The sequence below is a fragment of the Dipodomys spectabilis genome, unplaced genomic scaffold (assembly GCF_019054845.1).
Source record: "Dipodomys spectabilis isolate Male_0828 unplaced genomic scaffold, ASM1905484v1 ptg000422l, whole genome shotgun sequence".
NCBI lineage: Eukaryota > Metazoa > Chordata > Mammalia > Rodentia > Heteromyidae > Dipodomys > Dipodomys spectabilis.
Window position 1 is genome coordinate 8267117 of NW_024871099.1, and position 22354 is coordinate 8289470.

The 22354-nt window shown below is 52.6% G+C and overlaps 1 protein-coding gene across 1 annotated transcript in view; it reads left to right on the forward strand.

The window, feature by feature from the left end:
- LOC122097548 (poliovirus receptor homolog) overlaps positions 1 to 8106 on the forward strand; it is a 29313-nt gene extending 21207 nt beyond the window's left edge. The window contains exons 4-9 of the mRNA XM_042668118.1: positions 1596 to 1904; positions 2286 to 2403; positions 4293 to 4441; positions 5939 to 6052; positions 6202 to 6233; positions 7387 to 8106. Of these exons, the coding sequence (XP_042524052.1) occupies positions 1596 to 1904; positions 2286 to 2403; positions 4293 to 4441; positions 5939 to 6052; positions 6202 to 6233; positions 7387 to 7491 (827 nt within the window). The 3' untranslated portion in view covers positions 7492 to 8106. The remainder of the gene's footprint in view (positions 1 to 1595; positions 1905 to 2285; positions 2404 to 4292; positions 4442 to 5938; positions 6053 to 6201; positions 6234 to 7386) is intronic.
- The last annotated feature ends 14248 nt before the right edge of the window (positions 8107 to 22354 follow it).

Here is a 22354-nt window from a genome sequence, read left to right on the forward strand (position 1 = left end):
GGAGAGATTAGAGATCCTGGGGGCCAAGGTCTTGGGGAGACCAGGAATTGGACAGGTGGCTGGGGAGAACCTGGAGGCTGGGGAGGACAGTGGATTTTCTTCCTCTAGGCCTCTGCTTTCTTCCTTGGATATAGCAGGGCCCTGGCATCTCTGTTATGGGACTTTAAACACAGGTTCCTCCTAGGTTGGCCCTAATAACACCTTACAGGTGCCAGTGGCTGCTCCCCTGCATTCAAGGTTGGTGACAAAGGAAAAGTTCAAAGGTGAAGATAGAAGGAGAGCCGGGTACTGGTGCTCATGCCTGTAATCCTAGCTACTCAAAGAGACTCTGAAGATCAAGGCTAGAAGCTAGACTGGGAAGAAAAATCATGAGATTCTTATCTCTAATTAGCCAAAAGGAAAAAAAAAATCGCCAGAAACGGAGCTGTGAGCTCAAGTTGTAGAGTACTAGCCTTGAACAAAAAAAACCCTGGGACAGCACTCAGGACGTGGGTTCAAGCTTCAAAACCAGCATGCAGGAAAGGAGGGAAGGAGGGGACAGACAGCTGATGCCCTGTTGAGGAGGCTGCCTCCCAATTCCATACCAATTAAGTTTGTTTTCTTAAGCAGCTGTGGGGGGGGGGGGGGGGAGGCAATGACTAATGACTAAGGATGGATGGTTTAGAACTGCACAGGATGTACTACTGATGCTTCTGCCCCATTGTAATAACCCACGAGGGGAAAAAAAAAATCCATCTTGGAGGCACTTCAAAGGTAACAAAGGAGTTGTCCTGCAACCCTATCCTGGGTTACCTTGGAACTAAGAGTAGCTGCAACTTCCAAGGTTTTTCTTTTTCTTTTTTCCTCCTTCCCACGGGCCACTCTGATCTCCAACACTCCGCAGGCCTCTCCGATCTCCACAGGCCACTTGGCTCGTCACAGGCCTTTCTCCAAGGGTTTTGCCCCTCCGCCGGCCTCTCCACTATCCACAGGCCTTTCCTCAGGCTTCTCCGCCGTGCCTGGGCCTCTCCGCCGGCTGGGACTTTCCTGGGCCTCTCACAGACATTCCTGTCTGGGCTGGCTTTGAACCTCAATCCTCAGATCTCAGCCTCCTGAGTTGCTAGGATGACAGGCCTGAGCCACCTGCCCGCGGCTTCTGGCTCCGCTCTGGAGGAGAGCCCGGGCACTGCTCGGCTCCCATTGGGGCTCTGGCTGCCTTTCTCCTCACCGGAAGCCCCTCCTCTCCCTATTCGGCGGCCCGCCCCGGAAGCGGCCCTTCGACGCCCCGCCCCCAGGGCCTGGCGTGCGTCGTGCGTGGTCTCCCCGGCCCCCTCCCTTTCTCACACCATCCCTGGCCCAGCCAGGTGGTCTGCAGTGATCTTCCTCTTTTCTAGGCCCCCAGCACCAGCCCACGAGGCATATTCACTGAGCACTTCCTACAGGCCAGGACCGTCCTAAAGAGCGTTGCCTGTGTCCCCATCCCTCCCGGGGATCCCCAGTGGACAACTAGGGAAACTGAGGCACAGGCTTGCTCCAAAGGCCGCCTCCACTCCGCTGGCTGCCCAGAGACACACATGGGATTTGAACTGTCCACTGTCTCCCTTTCAATCTTCCAGCCCGGCCGCAGAGCAGCGCCGTCGCCCTGAAGGCTGTGCAACCCCCGACCGCCCTCTCTGCGCCCGCGCCCGTGGCGCACTGCGAGGCCGCCGACGGGCACCCCCCTGCGCGCCTCTCCTGGGCCGCTCACCTGCCCGGAGTCGCCAACACCACGCAGGGGCCGGGATCGCGGCCCGGCACCGTCTCCGTCGTCAGCGTCTTCTCCGCGGTGCCCTCCAGACAGGCGCACGGCCAGGTCGTCACCTGCGTGGTGCAGCACCAGACCTGGGCGGAGCCGCTGCGGCTGCCCGTCCACCTGTCCGTGCTCTGTGAGTGCGTCCGCGCATGCGCGAGGGAAAGATTTTTTTCCCCCCCAACACACAGTGGGCTGCTATCACCCCGGGGTTACCCACACCCCACTTCCCCAAGCTGTGGCCTACATGGCCTCCAGCGTCCGCCTGCCTCCCCCTTCTCCCACCTTATAAGACCAACAACAAAAAAAAGTGAGTTTCAAGGCCCCCCCAGTACTGGCACCAAGACACAGAGGTACTTAGGGACAGAGTAGGCCTGGTCTGCGCCTTGTGGCCGAGGACGCACAGGCCTCTGCTCGCAGAGGACATGTCCTGTCATTCAGGACCCACCCCAGGAGCTGAGGAGCCTCGTGCCCTCAGGGCCTGTGGCTCTGACCCCAGTGTGTCCTCACCCCCTAGACCCCCCTGAGGTCTCCATCGTTGGCTATGACCACAATTGGTATGTCGGTCGCCGTGATGTCACGCTGCGCTGCGCCATCCAGAGCAGTCCAGCGCACACTCACTTCAACTGGACCACGTGAGTCACGGGCCCCAGCCTGCCCTGAGGAGGGAGGGGGGCCTGGATCCCCGGGTCCGAGGGAGGAGGCTGGGCCTGGACCCCCGGGTCCGAGGGAGGAGGCTGGGGCCTGGACCCCCGGGTCCGAGGGAGGAGGCTGGGCCTGGACCCCCGGGTCCGAGGGAGGAGGCTGGGCCTGGACCCCCGGGTCCGAGGGAGGAGGCTGGGCCTGGACCCCCGGGTCCGAGGGAGGAGGCTGGGCCTGGACCCCCGGGTCCGAGGGAGGAGGCTGGGCCTGGACCCCCGGGTCCGAGGGAGGAGGCTGGGCCTGGACCCCCGGGTCCGAGGGAGGAGGCTGGGGCCTGGACCCCCGGGTCCGAGGGAGGAGGCTGGGGCCTGGACCCCCGGGTCCGAGGGAGGAGGCTGGGGCCTGGACCCCCGGGTCCGAGGGAGGAGGCTGGGGCCTGGACCCCCGGGTCCGAGGGAGGAGGCTGGGGCCTGGACCCCCGGGTCCGAGGGAGGAGGCTGGGGCCTGGATCCCCGGGTCTGAGGGAGGAGGCTGGGGCCTGGATCCCCGGGTCTGAGGGAGGAGGCTGGGCCTGGATCCCCGGGTCTGAGGGAGGAGGCTGGGGCCTGGATCCCCGGGTCTGAGGGAGGAGGCTGGGGCCTGGAATCCTGGTCTAAAGGAGGAGGCTGGGGCCTGGATCCCTGGATCTAAACAAATAAGCATCAATGACACAATCATTAATCAGCTATTAGAAGTGACTGCTATCAACGTTTGGCATCTTTACAGCTGGGAGTGAAGGCAGTGAGCAAGTGCTTGTTTGCCTTACACAGATTCACCCCTGGTATTTTTTTTAAATTAAATTAAATTAAATTAAATTAAAATTTTTTTGTTGGTTGCAGATCTTGAACTCTGGGTCTGGGCGCTGTCCCTGAGCTCTTCAGCTCAAGGCTAGCGCTCTACCACTTGAGCCACAGCACCACTTCCGGCTTTTTTTCTTTTTGCTTATGTGGTGCTGAGGAATCGAACCCAGGGCCTCATGCATGCAAGGCAAGCGCTCTACCACTGAGCCACCTTCCCAGCCCTCTTTTTTCTTTTTTTAAATGTGTGTGGTGGTGCACCTCTGTAATTCAAGCTACTCAAGAGGGGGAAGTGGGGAGAGTCTGTGTTCAAAGCCAGAAGAGGCAAAAGTGCCAGACTCTACCTAAGAATTAACCACAGCCAAAAGGCCTGGAGAGCAGGAGGAGGGTAAAGTTCAAGAGGAAGCCCTAACTTCCGCAGCAAGCACAATGTCCCTAGTTCAAGTTCCAGGGACACCAAAAACACCAACAACAGAAGAGCCTGGTTCTCTTGACTTGTCGAACCGCAAACTGCACAAATGAGGGCTTCCACAGGGCTGGCTCTGCTTCCTGCATGGCTCTTTCTTCCCTGATCCACCTGCCATTAGCCAGCACACCTAGCTAGGACACAGAGCCTACTGAGGTAGTTGGGGGCAGCAGGTGCCTGGTCTGCTGGGGCAGGGCCAGCTCTGCCTGAGGGGATGTGAGATGACCTGGGCTCCTGCGCCCCCTGCTGGCTATAGAGCTAAATGGACCTGATGGCTGTATAGAGAATAGCACAGACAGGTCCAGTAAAAAACAGGAAGGGAACAGGCTGAAAGGGCAAGGAAGAGGCTGGAAGGGCAGGGAAGAGGCTGGGAGGGCAGGGAAGAGGCTGGAGGGCAGGGAAGAGGCTGGGAGGGTGGCAGTGTGGTGAACCGCACAGGGTTTTCAGATGCGCAGGACCCGGGTGATAACAGAAGAGCCACACCCTGTGTCCCACAGGGCCTGAGGCTGCCTGTGTCTTTGCTCCCCCACCTGGAGCCTCCAGCAGAGGCCCCTTCCTTACCCATCTATCTCTGGGCCAGGACCTTGGGAACCCTGCCCAGCTCTGCTCAGGTCCAGGGCACCCAGCTCCAGATCGCCGTGGTGGACGAGGCCATCAACACAACTTTCATCTGCAATGCCACCAACGCCATGGGGACCGGCCAGGGAGAAGTGACCATTGTCCTCAGAGGTGAGGGGCTGTTCCCAGGATGCCCACCCCTTAAAAACCTGGGGTTCCTGGTGCCATTGGTCATCTGCTGCCTGAGCACAGACCCGCCACCAACCCAGGCTGAGGAAATTGTAATTTGCTTCTTTCCCAGGTAGGCAGAAGGGGAGAGGGACTCAGGAAAGCTCCTCTAAATACTCTGAATAGGACTTTGTTATAATTGACTAAAGCATGGCTAAAAATCTTTTCCAAAGACTCTATTGAAAATGCATTTTCAGCCAGATGCTGCTGGCTCACGACTGTAATCCCAGCTACTCAGAAGGTTGAGATCTGAGGATTTTCTTTCAAAGCCAGCCCAGGAAGGAAAGTCCCCTAGAATCTTATCTCCAATAAACCTCCAGAAAACTGGAAGTGGGGCTGTGACTCAAGTGGTAGAGCGCTCGCCTTGAGCTGAAGAGCTGAGGGACAGCGCCCAGGCCCAGAATTCAAGCTCCACAACCAAAAAAGAAAAGAAAAGAAAAGAAAATGCATCTTCAGGTCTGATTATATCCAGGCACACTCCAACCATGGCATTCAGTTCTTTTTTTTTTTCTTTCATTTTTTCTTTTCTTTTTTGGCATTGAGGTTGAAATAAAGCACAACGCTATTTGAGCCATGCCCCTTTCGGCCCATTTTTGCTTTACTTATTGTATGGAGTAGTCTCTCATTTATGGCCACATTATCCTGTCCCATAATCCTCCTGTTTACACTTTCCTGTTATGCTTTGCCGTTGGGATGGCAGCCACGTGCCACCAGGCCCACTTATTGCTGGAGATGGAGATCTCACTAATTGTTTCCCAGGCTGGCTTCCTCCCCATCTCCCTGGCAAGTAATTAGAATTATAGGTATGAACCACTATACCTATATAGATCTGCTTTCTTTTCTATTTTGTGACAGTCCTGGGGCTTGAACTCAGGGCCTGGGCACTTTCCCTGAGGTTTTTCACTCAAGGCTGAAACTCTACCACTAAAGTCACAACTCCACTTCCAGCTTTTGGGTGACTCATTGAAGATAAGAGTCTCATTGAGTTTCCTGCCCAGGCTGACTTCAAACCATAATCCTCAGATCTCAGCCTCGTGAGTGGCTGGGATCACAGGAATGAGCCACCAGCTCCTAGCCCATTTCATGTTCTTAGCCACCTCCCTGGGGACAGAGCACACTACTCACTTGAAATAGCTCTAATCAAAGTCTCAGGGCCGGCTCTGAGTAGCTCCATTTAAACCCCTGTCCACCTTTGAACCAATCACAGCAGCCAAGGAAAATGAGAGGTTCTCATTGGCCAGGCCTGAGCTCTCCCAACCCAATCCCATCCTAGGTGTCATTGGGTGCAGTGGAGTCCACCAGAACACAGAGAATGAGGGAGGCGATGTTTTCTAAAGGAAATCTGGGGTGCTCATTCAAGGATGAGAGTGATGCATGCCAGGCAGGTAAAAAAAAAATCAACTCAACATTTCCTCACCTGCCTGTTTCCTTCTTCTACAGAGAGACCCCCGGCCTCCAGCTCACCTGGAGCCATAGTTGGTGTCGTGTTGGGAGTACTCGGGATAATTGTGGTGGTCATAGTGCTTCTGATCTTCTTGTGTCGTCACTTTCACGGTGAGCTCCAATGCTATTCTTGCCTCCCACTGCATTCCTGCTGTGTACAAGGTTTATCTGAGGGGAGAGGGTACTTGGGATGTCCCCAGTGCCCACCCAGGCCTCCAGCCCATCTCCCAAGTTGACAAATTTTCATCCTGTTTCTCCAGGTCGGAACCAGTTGAACATCTCTACCAATGGGGTAAGTGGAGAGGAGAAGAAAGGAGAGGGGAGGGGAGGGTGACCCCCTAATGGCTCCTGAGAAGGGCTTTGGGAAGAGCTTAAGCCTAGCTGATCAGAACCTCTCATTTTCCCTGACTGCTGTGATTGGCTCAGAGGTGGACAGTGATTTAAGTGGAGCCAATGAGAGATTGCTTTGATTACAGCTATTGACAGTGGACTACAAGCCAAGTGCTGAGACTGTGTCTGTGGGAGGAGCCCATGTCCTCCTGAGTTCCAATCCCATGACCACCAGCACAAGGAGGGAGAAAAAAAAGCCAGCATGGTGTTGGGATCCATTAGTGATGTCTGCCTTGGGTATGGGAATATTTGGCCTGGGTATCATAGCTTGAGTGCTGGGATGGATTAGTGATGTCTACCCTGGGTACAGGCATGGGAAGATGGGCCTGGATAAACCACAGAGTCCCCATCCCATTCTCCCAGAAGGTTTTTCTGCCCTGTGATGTTCTGTGACTCACCCCACAAACATTGGAAATTTCTGAACTCATTCATTCAACCTATTCATAAAAGCATATAAATGGATAGGAAGTGTAAGGTGATGGATATCAACCAGATAGGACTTAAAACTGCCTAGGTTTCAGCTGGGCAAGAATGGCTCATGCCTGTAACCTCAGCTAATCAGGAGGCTGAGATCTGAGTATCGTGGTTGAAAACCATCCAGGCAGGAAAGTCCATGACACTCTTATTTCCAATTAACCACCAGAAAACTGAAGTGATGTTGTGGCTCAAAGTGGTAGAGTGCTAGCCTTGAGCAAAAGAGCTCAGGAACAGCACCCAGGCCCTCAGTTTGAGCCTTACAATGAACAAAAGAAAAGGAAAGAAAGGAAGGAAGGAAGGAAGGGAAAGAAATTTTAAAAAAGAAAGAGTGAAGGAAAGAACAAAAGAGAGAGAGAAAGAAAAAAAAGAGAGAAAGAAAGAGACTGGGCACTGTCCCTAAGCTTGTTTTGCTCAAGGCAAGCCCTCTACCACTTCAGCCACAGCACCAATTCCAGCTTTTTCTGTTTATGGGGTCCTGAGGAATCCAATCCAGAGCTTCACTCACACTAGGCAAGCAAGCACTCTACCACATGCTCAGCCACAAAGATTGTTGCTAAAGGCTGACTCTCCTCTTCTAGAACGTTGTGTATTCAACTGTACGCAAGGAGGACGTCCCTCTGAAAGACACACCAGCCAGCAATGGTGGCTGCATCGCCAGCCCCGACTCCCACCATGTGGATTGAATGCACAGACAGAGGGCTGGCGGCCTCTCCTTCTCTACAGCGCATGACCCATCCACAGCCTACAGCTACTCAGAAGACTGACAACCAGGGAAACCAAAGGTTCAAAACCAGCCCTCAAGTCTCCATCTCCAGTTAATTAGCAAAAAAAGCATGGAGGCATGGCACAAGTTGCATAGCACCAATTGAGCCAACAGAAGACCTTGGGCTCAACCTTGAGATCCCTCCAGAGCCCACACTAGTCAGACATGCCCTCAGCCACTTCTGCCATTTGCAAGAAAGACTGGAGAGCATTGAAGACACCTAGGACATGTCTGAGGGGACCAGGCTGAGGTCTCCACTGCTTTTCCCAGAGGACTGGTGAGGAAAGTGCTCAATCTCCTCTGTTGAGTTAATGACAAGCTGAGTATGGTAGCACACACGTGTAATCTACTGAGGAGGCACCATCCCAAGCTGGCCTGGGACCACCTCTAGGCCAGGAGCCTCCACCTCAGAACAGCAAAGTAAATTTTTGTTTGTTTATTTATTTGTTGTGGGTCTGGAGGAGGAGTGTTAAACTGGGCCTGGGTGCTGTCCCTGAGCTCTTTTGCCCAATGCTAGGGCTCTACTACTTTGAGGCACAGCGCCACTTCCGGTTTTCTGATGGTTCATTGGAGAAAAGAGTCGCGTGGACTTTCATGCCTGGACTGGATTTGAACCATGATTCTCAGATCTCAGCCTCCTGGGTAGCTAGGATGACAAACACTGAGGCTTAAATTATTGAAAGCTTATTTGTGGTCTTGGCTGCAGTGAGAGGCAAATGGGGAAGAGAGGGGAGAATTGGCCAGATAGTAGAAGTGAGGGCCCAGAGCAGAACAAGGAAAGTGGGGTCCCCGGTGTCGGCGGACTTAGAGAAGACGGCTGGTTTTCCTGAATGGCCTATTGTCTACCTCGAGCACTTTATTAAAGATCATCTATTTGTTTACTTTGTGGGTTTGTTTGGTTTGTGTCAGTCCTCAGGCTTGAACTAGGGGCCATGTGCTGTCCTCAGCTTTTTTTTCTCAAGGCTGGTGCTCTACTGCTTGAGCCACAGCTCCACTTCAGCTTTTGGGTGGTTCATTGGAGATTAGAGTCTCATGGAGTGGGTCTCCCAGGCTGGCCTCAGGCTAAGATCCTCAGATCTCAGCCTCCTGCATAGCTGGGATGACAGGAGCATCACCATCGAATAATAGAAAAGGATTCAAAGTGTTTTTGTGAGACAGACAGACAACACACAGATTCAATGAATGACTGAGTGACTGAAGGAACTGAAAAATCCAGAGCATCTTAGTTTGAAAATAAATCCCTGAAGCCGGGCGCTGGTGGCTCACGCCTGTCATCCTCGCTACTCAGGAGGCTGAGATCTGAGGATCGCGGTTCAAAGCCAGCCCGGGCAGGAAAGACCGTGAGACTCCTATCTCCAATAAACCACCAGAAAACCGGAAGTGGTGCTGTGGCTCAAGTGGTAGAGCGCTCGCCTTGAGCTGAAGGGCTGAGGGACAGCGCCCAGGCCTGGAGTTCAAGCCCCACGACTGACAAAAAAAAAAAAAAAAAAAGAAAGAAAATAAATCCCTGAAATGCCTTCCCAAGGGACAGACAAGAAATCACACAACTGCAGTAAGGAAGACTTTGGGGGAACCCCTCCCAGACAGTGGGGGTCACCACCATGCTCCCCAGGGCCTCATGCTCACTGCTCTTGCTTCTTTGGCTGGTGCTTTCCTACCTGAGCCAGGGCCTCATGCATGCTAGGCATGCACTCTACCATGAAGCCACTTTCCCAGCCCAATTTAATTTTTTCTTTCCTTTTTATTCTTTAATGCATGTGGTGGTGCACCTCTGTAATCCCAGCTACTCAAGAGGGGGAAGTGGGAAGGTCTGCCTTCAAAGAAGAGGCAAAAGTGCCAGCCTCTACCTAAGAATTAACCACAGCCCCAAAGCCTGGAGAATAGGAGGAGGGTAAAGTTCAAGAGGAAGCCCTACCTTCCCCAGCAAGCACAGGGCCCCGAGTTCAAGACCCAGGGCCACCAAAAACACCACCAACAAAAAAGCCTGGTCTTCTTGACTTTTCCTATCAAACCACACAATTTAAAGCTCCCACAGGTCTGGCTCTGCTTCCTGCATGGCTGTTTCTTCCCTGCACCACCTGCCATTAGCCAGCACACCTACCTAGGACAGAGAGAGATGCTGAAGTAGTTGGAAGCAGCAGGTGCCAGGTCTCCAGCGCTGCCTGTGGCAGTGTGAGATGACCTGGGCTCCTGCGCCCCCTGTTGGCTACAGAGCTAAATAGACTCCCATGCACCCCTGGCGGCCGTATAGGGAATGGCACAGACAGGTCCAGTGAGAAACAGGTGGGGGAAGAGGCTGGAAGGGCAGGGAAGAGGCTGGGAGGGCAGCAATGTGGTGAAGGGCAGCAATGTGGTGAAGCCCACAGGGTTTTGGGATGAGCAGGATCTGGATGACACACAAGAGCCACACCCTGTGTCTCACACAGCCTGAGGCTCTTTGTGTCTTCGCCACCCTACCTGGGGCCTCCAGTGGAGGCCTCCTCTTCCTTACCCATGTATCTCTGGGCCAGGACCCTGGGGACCCTGCCTGGCTCGGCTCAGGTCCAGGGCACCCAGGTCTGGATCGCTGCAGTGAATGAGGCCATCAACATGACTTTCATCTGCAACACCACCAACGCCATGGGGACCGGCCAGGGAGAAGTGACCATTGTCCTCAGAGGTGAAGGGCTGCCCCAGGATGCCCTCTGACTCCTGCTTCATACAAGGCACCTCATGATGGGTCCAGTGCAGTAAGCTCTGCTCCCTGACTCCCTCCCCCCCACCTCAAAACCTGGGTTCCTGGTGCCATTGGTCAGCTGCTGCCTGGGCACAGACCCGCCATCAACCCATGCTGAGGAAATTGTAATTTGCTTCTTTTCCAGGTCGCCGTAGGGGGAGTGGGACTCACAAAAGGTCTTCTAAATATACTGAATAGGACTTTGATGGAACCACAGTCCTCCCCATCTGCCTCCCAAGTAATTAGAATTAGAGATATGAATCACTGCACCCATCTATATCTGCTTTCCTTTCTGGTTTTTTTTTTTTTTTTTGACAGTCCTGGGACATGAACTCAGGGCCCAGGCACTACCCCTGAGGTTTTTCTCTCAAGGCTGGCACTCTACCACTTGAGCCACAACTCCACTTCCAGCTATCGGGTGACTCATTGATGATAAGAGTTTCATTGAGTTTCCTGCCCAGGCTGACTTCAAACCAAGATCCTCAGATCTCAGTTTCCTGAGAGGCTGGGATGATAGGCCTGAGCCACCACCTGCTCCCAACCCATTCCACTTTCTTAGCAACCTCCCTAGGGACAGAGCACACCACTCACTGGCTGTAGCTCTAATCAAATTCCCAGGACCGGCTCTGATTGGCTCCACTTAAAGCCCTGTGCACCTCTGAACCAATCACAGCAGCCAAGGAAAATAAAAGATTCTGATTGGCCAGACCTGAGCTCCTTCAGGAAGTCCCATCCAAGAGGTCATTGGGTGCAGTGGAGTCCACCAGAACACAGAGAATGAGGGAGATGATGTTTTCTAAAGGAAATCTGGGGTGCTCATTCAAGGATGAGAGTGATACATGCCAGAAAGGTTTAAAAAAATGCACAACATTTCCTCACCTGCCTATTTCCTTCCTCTCCAGAAAGACCCCAAATCTCCAGGTCAGCTGGACCCATTGTCTGTGTCATGTTGTGCTGGGCGGGGGGAAATCACGGTGGTGCTGGGGCTTCTGTTCTGGTATCACAACCTTCATGGTGAGCTCCAATACTCCTCTTGCCACCACTGCATTCCTGCTGTGTACAAGGTTTATCTGAGAGGAGAGGGTACTTGGGGGGGCCCCAGGTGCCACCCAGGCCTCCCTCCCATCCACCCATATTACGAATTTTCCTCCTGTTTCTCCAGGTTGGAGAATGTTGAATACCTCTACCAACTTGGTAAGTGGAGAGGAGAAGAGAGGAGAGGGGAGGGCGAGGTGACCCCCTAATGGCTCTTGAGAAGGGCCTTGGGGGAGCTCATGTCTAGCCCATCAGATCTCTCATTTTCCCTAGCTGCTGTGATTGGCTCAGAGGTGGACAGTGATTTAAGTGGAGCCAATGAGAGATTGCTTTGATTACAGCTATTGACAGTGGACTACAAGCCAAGTGCTGAGACTGTGTCTGTGGGAGGAGCCCATGCCCTCCGGAGTTCAAAGCCTATGACCACCAGCACAAGGAGAAAAAAAAGCCAGCTGCAGGGGTGTGTTGAGGTCGATTAGTGATGTCTGCCTCGGGTGCAGGGATATTTAGCCTTGGCACCATAGCTTGCTTGCTAGGATGTATTAGTGATGTCTGCACTGGGTACAGGTGTGGGAAGCTGGGCCTGGAGAAACCACAGAGTCCCTATTGTGGTCTCCCATAAGAATTTTCTGCCATGTGATTTTCCGTGACCCATCCCACAAACATTCGGAATCTCTGAACTCATTCATTCAACCCATACTTATAAGCACATAAATGCTTATGAAGCGTTAGATAATGATATCACTGGATAGGACTTGAAACTGCCTATGTTTCAGTTGTGTATGAGTGGCTCATGCCTGTAACCACAGCTAATCAGGAGGCTGAGATCTGAGGATCATGGTTCAAAACCATCTCAGGCAGGAAAGTCCATGACACTCTTATCTCCAATTAACCCCCAGAAAACTGGAAGTGATGTTGTTTCTCAAATGGTAGAGTGCCTAGAGCAAAAGAGCTCAGGGACAGCGCCCAGTTCCTCAGTTTCAGCCTTATACACAACCAAAAAGAAAAAAATAAAGAAAAGAAAAGGCCCCCCAATTTATTTTGCCAGTTCTAGGGCTGAACTCCGGGCCTGGACACTGTTCCTGAGATTCTTTTGCTCAAGGCTAGCACTCTACCACTTGAACCACAGCGCCACTTCCAGCTTATTCTGTTTATGGGGTACTGAGGAATCAAACCTAGGGCCTCACTCATGCTAGGCAAGCACTCTACCACATGCCCAGCCACAAAGATTGCTGACTAAAGGCTGACTCTCCCCTTCTAGGACGTTGTGTATTCAACTGTACGCAAAGAGGACGTCCTCTGAAAGACACACAAGCCAGCAACTGAAAGACACACAAGCCAGCAATGATGACAGTGTCGCTGGCCCCCGACTCCCACCATGTGCCTTGAGTGCCCAGAGGGCTGACAGCCTCTCCTTCTCTACAGCTCATGACCCGTCCAGAGCTTCACAGGCCCAGCTACTCAGAAGACTGACATCCAGGGGAACCAAAGGTTCAAAACCAGCCCTCAAGTCTCTATCTCCAGTTAATAAGCAAAAAGCCTTCCTGGAGGCATGGCACAAGTTGTATAGCACCAGCTGAGCCAACAGAAGACCTTGGGCTCAACCTTGAGAACCCTCCAGAGCCCACACTAGTCAGATATGCCCTCAGCCACTTCTGCCATTTGCAAGAAAGACTGGAGAGCCCTGAAGATGCCTAGGGTATTTCTGAGGGACCAGGCTGGAGCTGCCACTGGACTCATGCAGACAGTGCTCAGTCTTCTATGTCAAGTTCACAACAAGCTGAGTGTGGTAGTACACACCTGTAATCCCAGCTACTGAGGACTCACCAGTCCTAAGGAGGCCTGGGACCACCTCTAGGGCCAGGAGCCTCCACCCAGAGCAGCAAAGTAACTTTTGTTTGTTTGTTTGTTTGTTGTAGGTGGGGGGCGTTGTGAAACTGGGCCTGGGCACTGTCCCTGAGCTCTTTTGCTCAAAGCTAGTGCTCTACTACTTTGAGGCACAGCGCCACTTCCAGTTTTCTGGTGGTTCATTGGAGATGATTCTCATGGACTTCGTGCCTGGACTGGATTTGAACCCCGATTCTTAGATCTCAGCCTCCTGGGTAGCTAGAATTACAAGCATGAGTCACCCAAGCCTGGTTATCACTCCAGATTTAGTCTCACGTGAGCCAGGCTCTGTTTGCTCACACCTGTAATCCCATATACTCAGGAGGCTTCGATCTAGAGGATCAAGAGCCAGCTGGACAGAGAAGTCACGGAGACTTTTTCTCCAAAGTAACCAGAAAAAAGCTGGCTTAGAGCTCTGGCTCAGGTAGGAAAGCACCAGCCAAACAAGCAACAGCAGTAAGCATGAGGCCCTGGGGAACATGGGGGTGACCCCCACTGTCTGGGAGGGGCTCCCCCAAAGTCATCCTTGCTGCAGTTGTGCAATTTCTTGTCTGCCCCTTGGGAAGGCAATGCAATGATTTATTTTGAAGCTAAGATGCTCTGGATTTTCCAGTTCCTCTAGCCATTCAGCCAGTCAGTCAGTCATTCAGTCTGCCTGTCTTTCTCACAAACACATTTTGAATCCTTTTCCATTATTCAATGGTGACACTCCTGTCATTTGAGCTACGCAGGAGGCTGAGATCTGAGGATCTTAGTCTGCGGTCAGCCTGGGAGACCCACTCCATGAGACTTTTACCTCCAATGACACACCCAAAAGATGAAGTGGAGCTGGGGCTCAAATGGTATAGTGCAGCCTTGAGCAAAAAAGCTCAGGACAGCACAAAGACCCCCCCCCCCAGTTCAAGCCCCAAGACTGGCACAAAGCAAAACAAATAACGAAACCCCCAGAAAGTAAAATAAACAAATAAATTATCTTTAATGAATTGCTAGAGACAAGACAATGGGATCATTCAGGAAAACCAGCCACGTTCCCTAAGTCTGCTGACACCATGGAAACCCACTTTCCTTGTTCTGCTCTGGGCATTCACTTGTGCTATCTGATGGCAGAAAAACCTTCTAGGAGAATGGATGGGGACTCTGTGGTTTACACAGGCCATTCTCCCACACCTGTACCTGGGGCAGACATCACTAATCTATCCCAGCACTCAAGATATGGTACTCAGGCCAGATATCCTGCATCCAGGGCAGACATTACTAATGGATCCCAACCCCATGCTGGCTTTTTTTCTCCTTGTGCCAGTGGTCATGGGAGTTGAGCTCAGGAGGGCATGGGCTCCTTTCACCTAGACACAGTCTCAGCACTTGGCTTGTAGTCCACTGTCAATAGCTGTAATCAAAGCAGTCTCTCATTGGCTCCACTTAAATCACTGTCCACCTCTGAGCCAATTACAGCAGCCAGGGAAAATGAGAGGTTCTGATGGCTAGGCCTGAGCTCCCCCTAAGGTCATTCTCAGGAGCCATTAAGGGGATCACCCCACCCTGCCCTCCCCTCCCCTCTCTTCTCCTCCTCACTTACCCCGTTGGTAGAGGAGTTCAAGTTTCACTGACCTGGAGAAACAGGATAAAAATTTGTCATCTGGGGAAATGGCCGGAGGCCTGGGTGGGCCCCTAGTACACCCAAGTACCCTCTTTCCTCAGATAAACCTTGTACACTGCAGGAATGCAGTGGAGGCAAGCAGAGCACTGGAGCTCACTGTGAAGGGTGCAATACGCAAAGATCAGAAGCACCCGGACCACCGTGATCCCCACGAGCACCCTGAACACGACACTGACAATGATTGCTCCGTGTGACCTGGAGGCCGGGGGTCTCTCTGGAGAGGAAGGAAACAGGCAGGTGAAGAAATGCTGGGCATTTTTTTAAACCTGCCTGGCATGTATCACTTTCATCCTTGAATGAGCACCCCAGATTTCCTTTAGAAAACATCACCTCCCTCATTCTCTGTGTTCTGGTGGAGTCCACTAAACCCAATGACGCCTAGGATGGGACTTGGTGCTGGGAACTCTCTTATTTTCCTTGGCTGCTGTGATTGGTTCAGAGGTGCACAGGGCTTTAAGTGGAGCCAATGAGAGCTGGCCTTGGGACTCTGATTAGAGCTATTGAGAGTGAGTGATGTGCTTTGTCCCCAGGGAGGGTGCTAAGAAAGTGGAATGAGCTGGAGCTGGAGGCTCATGCCTGTCATCCCAGCTACCCAGGAGGCTGAGATTTGAGGATCATGGTTTGAAGCCAGCCTGGGCAGGAAACTCAATGAGACTCTTAGCTTCAATGAGTCACCCAAAAGCTGGAAGTGGAGTTGTGACTTTAGTGGTAGAGTTTCAGCCTTGAGTGAAAAACCTCAGGGAAAGTGCCCGGGCCCTGAGTTCAATCCTCAGGACTGTCACAAAATAGAAAAGAAAGCAGATCTAGATGGGTGCAGTGGTTCATACCTCTAATTCTAATTACTTGGGAGACAGATGGGGAGGACTGAGATTTGAATCCAACCTGGGCAACAATTAGTGAGCTCTCCGTCTCCAGCAATAACTGTGCCTGGTGGCACGTGCCTGCCATCCCAATGGCACAGAAAGTATAAACAGGAGGATTATGGGCCAGGATAATGTGGCCATAAATGAAAGACTCTACCACACACAATAACTAAAGCAACAGTGGGCTGGAAGGGGCAGGGCTCAAATGGTGGTGTCCTTTAGTTCAACCTTAGTGTTAAAAAAAAAAAAAGGAAAAATGGAAAAAAGAAACCAATCACCAATCAGATATAAGAGATGTGAAGAAAAGTTCCTGGGTGACATGGTTGGAGTGTACTAGGATCTAGCCAGACCTAAATATGCCTCTTCCTTCCTTCTTTCCTTCCTTCCTTCCTTCCTTCCTCCCTCCCTCCCTCCCTCCCTTCCTTCCTTTCTTTTTTTTTTTGGTTGTGGGACTTGAATTCTTTTTTTTTTTTTTTGGGTCCAGTCGTGGGAGCTGAACTCTGGGCCTGGGCTCTCTCCCTCAGCTCTTCAGCTCAAGGCTAGCGCTCTACCACTTGAGCCACAGCACCACTTCCATTTTTTTCTTTTTGCTTATGTGGTGCTGAGGAATCGAACTCAGGGCCTCATGTATGCAAGGCAAGCACTCTACCACTGAGCCACCTTCCCAGCCCCGTGGGGCTTGAATTCTGGGCCTGGGCACTGTGCCTCACCTCTTCAGCTCAAGGCTAACACTCTACTACTCGAACCACAGCCCACTTCTGGTTTTCTGGTGGTCTATTGGAGATAAGAGTTTCACAGTCTTTCCTGCCTGGGCTGACTTTGAACCCTGATCCTCATATCTCAACCTCCTGAGTAGCTTGGATTACAGGCGTGAGCCACCAGCATCAGGCTGAATGTGCATTTTCAATAAAGGCTTTGAAAAAATATTTTTAGCCATGCTTCTATTATAACAAATTCTTATATAGTATATTTAGAAGAGATATTCTGAGCCCCTTTTCCCTCCTGTACCTGGGAAAGAAGCAAATTACAATTTCTCAGCCTGGGTCTGTGCCCAGGCAGTGGCTGACCAATGGCACCAGTGTCCCAGGTTTTAAGGGGGGGGAACGGTCAGGGAGCACAGCTGACCACACTAGTCCCATCATGAGATGTCTTGTGTGAAGCAGGAATCAGAGGGCATCCTGGGAACAGCCCCTCATCTCTGAGGACAATGGTCACTTCTCCCTGGCCAGTCCCCATTGCGTTGGTGGCGTTGTAGATGAAAGTCGTGTTGATGGCCTCGTTCACTGTGGCAATCCGGACCTGGGTGTCCTGGACCTGAGCCGAGCCAGGCAGGGTCCCCAAGGGCCTGGCCCAAGGATAGATGGGTAAGGAAGAGGAGGCCTCCACTGGAGGCCCCAGGTAGGGTGGCGAAGACACAGACAGCCTCAGGCTCTGTGGGACACAGGGCGTGGCTCTTGTGTATCACCTGGATCCTGCTCATCTGACACCCTATGGTTTCATGGAGTTGTTGTTCTCAGCCTCTTCTCTATCCTTCTAGCTTCTTCCCTGCTCTTCCAGTCTCTTCCCCCTCCTGCTCCTCATTGGACCTTTCTGTGTCATTCCCTGTACAGCCACCAGGGGCGCGTACGAGTCCATTTAGCTCTGTAGCCAGCAAGAGATGCTGGAACCCAGGACATCTCAGATTCCCTCAGGCAGAGCTGGCCCCGCCCCCAGGACACCTGGCACTTGCTGCCTCCAACTACCTCAGCATCTCTCTCTGTCCTAGCTAGGTGTCCTGGCTAATGGCAGGTGACACAGGGAAGAAACAGTCATGCAGAAAGCAGAGCCAGACCTGTGGGAGCTTTAACTTATGCGGTTTGAGGTAGGACAATGAAGATGACCAGGCTTTTTTGTTGTTGCTGTTTTTGGTGGCCCTGTGGTTGAACCTGGGGCTCTGTGCTTGCTGGGGAAGGTGGGGTTTCCTCTTGAACTTTACCCTTTTCCTGCTCTCCAGGCTTTTGGGCTGTGGTTACTTCTTAGGTAGGGTCTGGCACTTTTGCCTCTTCTGGCTTTGAACACAGACCTTTCCATTCCCCTCTTTTGGTTAGCTGGGATTACAGAGGTGCACCACCACACGCACTTAAAAAAGAAAAAGAAAAGAGAAAAAAAAAGAAATTGGGCTGGGAATGTGGCTTCATGGTAGAGTGCTTTTCTAGCATGCATGGAGCCATAGTTCAGGTAGTAAAGCACCAGCCAAACAAGCAAGAGCAGTGAGCATGGGGAACATGGTGGTGACCCCACTGTCTGGAGGGGTTCCCCTAAAGTCCTTCTTGCTGCAGTTGTGTGATTTCTTGTCTGCCCCTTGGGAAGGTGATGCAGTGATTTATTTTCAAGTTAAGCTGCTCTGGATTTTCCAGTTCTTCCAATCGGTCTGTCATTCAGTCATTCATTCAATTTGTCTGTATGTCTTATAAGCACAGTTGGAATCCTTTTCCATTATGCAATGGTGACACTCCTGTCATTGCTTCTACCAGGAGGATCCAATCTGAGGATCTTAGTATGAGGCCAGCCTGGAGACCCACTCTGTGAGACTCTTGTCTCCAATGAAACACCCAAAAGCTGATGTGGAGCTGTGGCTCAAGCAGTAGAGCACCAGACTTGTGCAAAAAAGCTCAGGACAGACCACAGGCTCCTAGTTCAAGCCCCGGGACCAGCACAAACCAAAGAAATAAGTAAACCCTCACAAAATAAAATAAATAAATAAATTATCTTTAATAAATTGCTAGAGGTAGACAAAGGGACCATTCAGGAAAACCAGCCATCTTCTCTAAGTCTGCCAACACCATGGAACCCCACTTTCCTTTTTCTGCTCTGGGCCCTCACTTCTACTATCTGGCCAATTCTCCCCTCTCTTCCCTACTTGCCTCTTGCTGCCCCCAAGACCACAAATAATCTTTTAATAGTTTACTTTAAGCCTTGCACTGATGGCTCACTGAAGGCCTGTAATCCTAGTTACCCAGGAGGCTGAGATCTGAGAATCGGGATTCAAATGTAGTCCAGGCATGAAAGTCCATGAGAGTCATCGCCAATGAACCACCAGAAAACTGGAAGTGGTGCTGTGGCTCAAAGTAGTAGAGCCCTAGCATTGAGCAAAAGAGCTAAGGGACAGCACCCAGGCCCAGTTTCACCCCGCCCCCCCAACACCAAAGAAAGAAAGAAGTTTGCTACAACAAACAAACAAATAAATAAACAAAAGTTCACTTTGTCTGCTGCTCTGGGGTGGAGGCTCCTGGCCGAGAGGTGGTCACAGGCCAGCTTGGGACTGGTGACTCCTCAGTAGCTGGGATTACAGGTATGTTCTACCACACTCAACTTGTCAGGAACTCGACAGAGAAAACTAAGCACTGTCCCAACAAGTCCTCTGGGAAAGGCAGTGTTGGCTCCAGCCTGGTCCCCTCAGAAATGCCCTAGGTGTCTTCAGAGCTCTCAAGTTTATCTTGCAAATGGCAGAAGTGGCCCAGGGCATATCTGACTAGTGTGGGCTCTGGAGGGATCTTAAGGTTTTGCCCAAGGTCTTCTGTTGGCTCAGCTGGTGCTATACAACTTGTGCCATGCCTCCAGGAAGGCTTTGTTTTGCTAATTAACTGGAGATAGAGTCTTGAGGGCTGTTTTTGGTTCCCTTGGATGTCAGTCTTCTGAGTCGCTGGGCCCGTGAGGCTCTGGATGGATCATGAGCTATAGAGATGGAGAGGCCGCCAGCCCTCTGTCTGTGCAATCAAGGCACATGGTGGGAGTTGGGGCTGGCATTACTGTCATGGTTGCTGGCTGGTGTGTCTTTCAGAGGGACGTCCTCCTTGTGTACAGATGAATATGCAACGTCCTAGAAGGGGAGAGTCAGCCTTTAGTCGGCAATCTTTGTGGCTGGGAATATGAGTGCTTGCCTCGTATGTGTGAAGCCCTAGGTTTGATTCCTCAGTATCCCATACACAGAAAAAGCTGGACATAAAACTGTGGCTCAAGTTGTAGAGTGCTAGCCTTGAGCAAAAGAAGCTTAGGGACAGTGTCCAGGTCCTGAGTTTAAGCCATAGGACTGGCACACACACACACACACACACACACACACACACACACACACACACACACACACACACAAATGTGGCCAACAGGGGGGCACCCAGCTAATTCATTTAGCTCTGTAGCCAGCAGGGGGCGCAAGAGCCCAGGGCATCTCAGACTCTTTCAGGCAGAGCTGGCCCCGCCCCCAGGACACCTGACACCTGCTGCCTCTAACTACCTCAGCTGGCTCTTTCTGTCCTAACTAGGTGTGCTGGCTAATGGCAGGTGGCACAGAGGAGAAACAGCCATGCAGGAAGCATAGCCAGCTCTGTGGGAGCTTTAAATTGTGCAGTTTGAGGTAGGATAAGTCAAGACAACCATACTTTTTTGTTGTTGCTTTTTTTGGTGGCCCTGCAGCTTCAACTAGGGACTTTGTGCTTGCTGGGGAAGGTGGGGCTGCCTCTTGAACTTTACCCTCTTCCTATTCTCCGGGCTTTGGGGCTGTGGTTAATTCTTAGGTGAGTCTGGTACTTTTGCCTCTACTGGCTTTGAACACCGACATTCCCACTTTCCCCTCTTGAGTGGTTGGGATTACAGAGGTGCACCACCACACATGTTTTTTAAAAACCCAAAACAAAGAAGAAATTGGGTTGGGAATGTGGCTTCATGGTAGAGTGCAAGCCTAGCATGAGTCTGATTCCTCAGTACCACATGAACAGAAAAAGGCAATGTGATGCTGTGGCTCAAGTGGTAGAGTGCTAGTGCCCAGGCTCTGAGTACAAGCCCTGGGACTTGCAAAAACAATGAAAAAAAATACTATGATGAATTGGTGTAATGCAAGCAAGCACTTGCTCACTACCTTCACATCTGTAAAAATGCCGAACTTTGTTAGCCATCACTTCAAACAAGTGATAAATGATTGAGTCATTGATGCTTATTTGCTTAGACCCAGGGTTCCAAGCCTCAGCCTCTTCCCTCAGACCCAGGGTTCCAAGCCTCAGCCTCCTCCCTCAGACACAAGGATCCAGGCATAGGCTTCCTCCTTTAGACCCAGGGGTCCAGACACCAGCCTCCCTCCTCAGGGCAGGCTGTGGACACAGGACTCACCAGGCCCAGTTGAAGTGAGTGCGCACTGGGTTGCTATGGATGTCGCAGCTCAGGGAGTCATCAGGGCCCCCGAGATACCAATTGTGGTCATAGTCAACAATGGAGACTTCCGGTGGGTCTGGAGGGTGGGGACACACGGGGTGGGGAGGGTCAGAGCCACAAGCCCATCCTAAGGGAATGAGGCTCCTAGCAGCCCTGATGGACATATCTATGGGTCCTGAATGATAGGGTGTGTCCTCCAAGAACAGAGCCTGGCAGGGCGGACCAGACTTCACCCCTAGGTATTTCTGTGTCTTGGTGCCAGTACTGGGGACCTTGGCTCAGGGCCGGGGTGCTGTCCCCCACTTATTTTTATTATTGTTACAATGGGGGAGGGGTAAAGGAGCCACCCAGATGCTGGAGGCTTTGTGGGCCTTGGCCTGGGAAGTGGGGTGTAGATAAACTGGGGGTGATGGCATCATGGGGGAAACGGGCATTCTTTCCCTCGCGCATGCGCAGACGCGCTCACAGAGCACGGACAGGTGGACGGGCAGCCGCAGCGGCTCCGCCCAGGTCTGGTGCTGCACCACGCAGGTGAGGACCTGGCTGTGCGCCTGTCTGGAGGGCACCGCGGAGAAGACGCTGACGACGGAGACGGTGCCGGGCCGCAATCCCGGCCCCTGCGTGGTGTTGGTGGCTTGGTACAGGTGAGTGGAGCAGGAAAGGAGAGCGGATGGGTGCTTGTCCTCGGCCTTGCAGCCCGACAGACGTGGGCACAGAGCGGGCTGGACGCCCCACAGTGGATACGCAGCACCATGGCCCAGAGACCACGAGGCTGCTCTGGGGCCGGGCTGGGGGATTGAGAGGGAGACAGTGGACAGTTCAAATCCCGTGTGTGTCTCTGAGCAGCCAGCGGAGTGGAGGCGGCCTTTGGAGCAAGCCTGTGCCTCAGTTTCTTTAGTTGTGCACTGGGGATCCCCGGGAGGGATGGGAACACAGGCAACGCTCTTTAGGACGGTCCTGGCCTGTGGAAAATGCTCAGTGAATATGCCTCGGGGGCTGGTGCTGGGGGCCTAGAAAAGAGGAAGACCACTGGAGACCACCTGGCTCTGACGAGGGCTGGACTATCTCTGGATGGTGTGAGAAGCTCTGCAGGAAGTCCCGCCCTCCTGGTGACGTCAGCACCATGCCCGCCAGGCCCCTGGAGGCCCGGGGCGTCAAAGGGCGGCTGGCGGGGCTGGCGGTGGATACAGGGAGCAGGGGCTTCAGGTGAGGACAGAGAGGGAGGAGAGAGGAGACTCGCGGGGAGAGACTCGCCTCCCGGAGCGGAGCAGCGCCCCGACTCTCCTGAAGAGAAGAAACAGAGGCCCGGCCTGAGGGTAAACCCCGACCAGCCTGAGAGGAGACCCGGGCCGGAAGAGAGGCCCAGGAAGAGAGGCTCGGGGAAGCCCCATCCAGGGGAGAGGTCCGCGCAGGGCCGAGAGGCCTACAGCAAGGTGTGTGG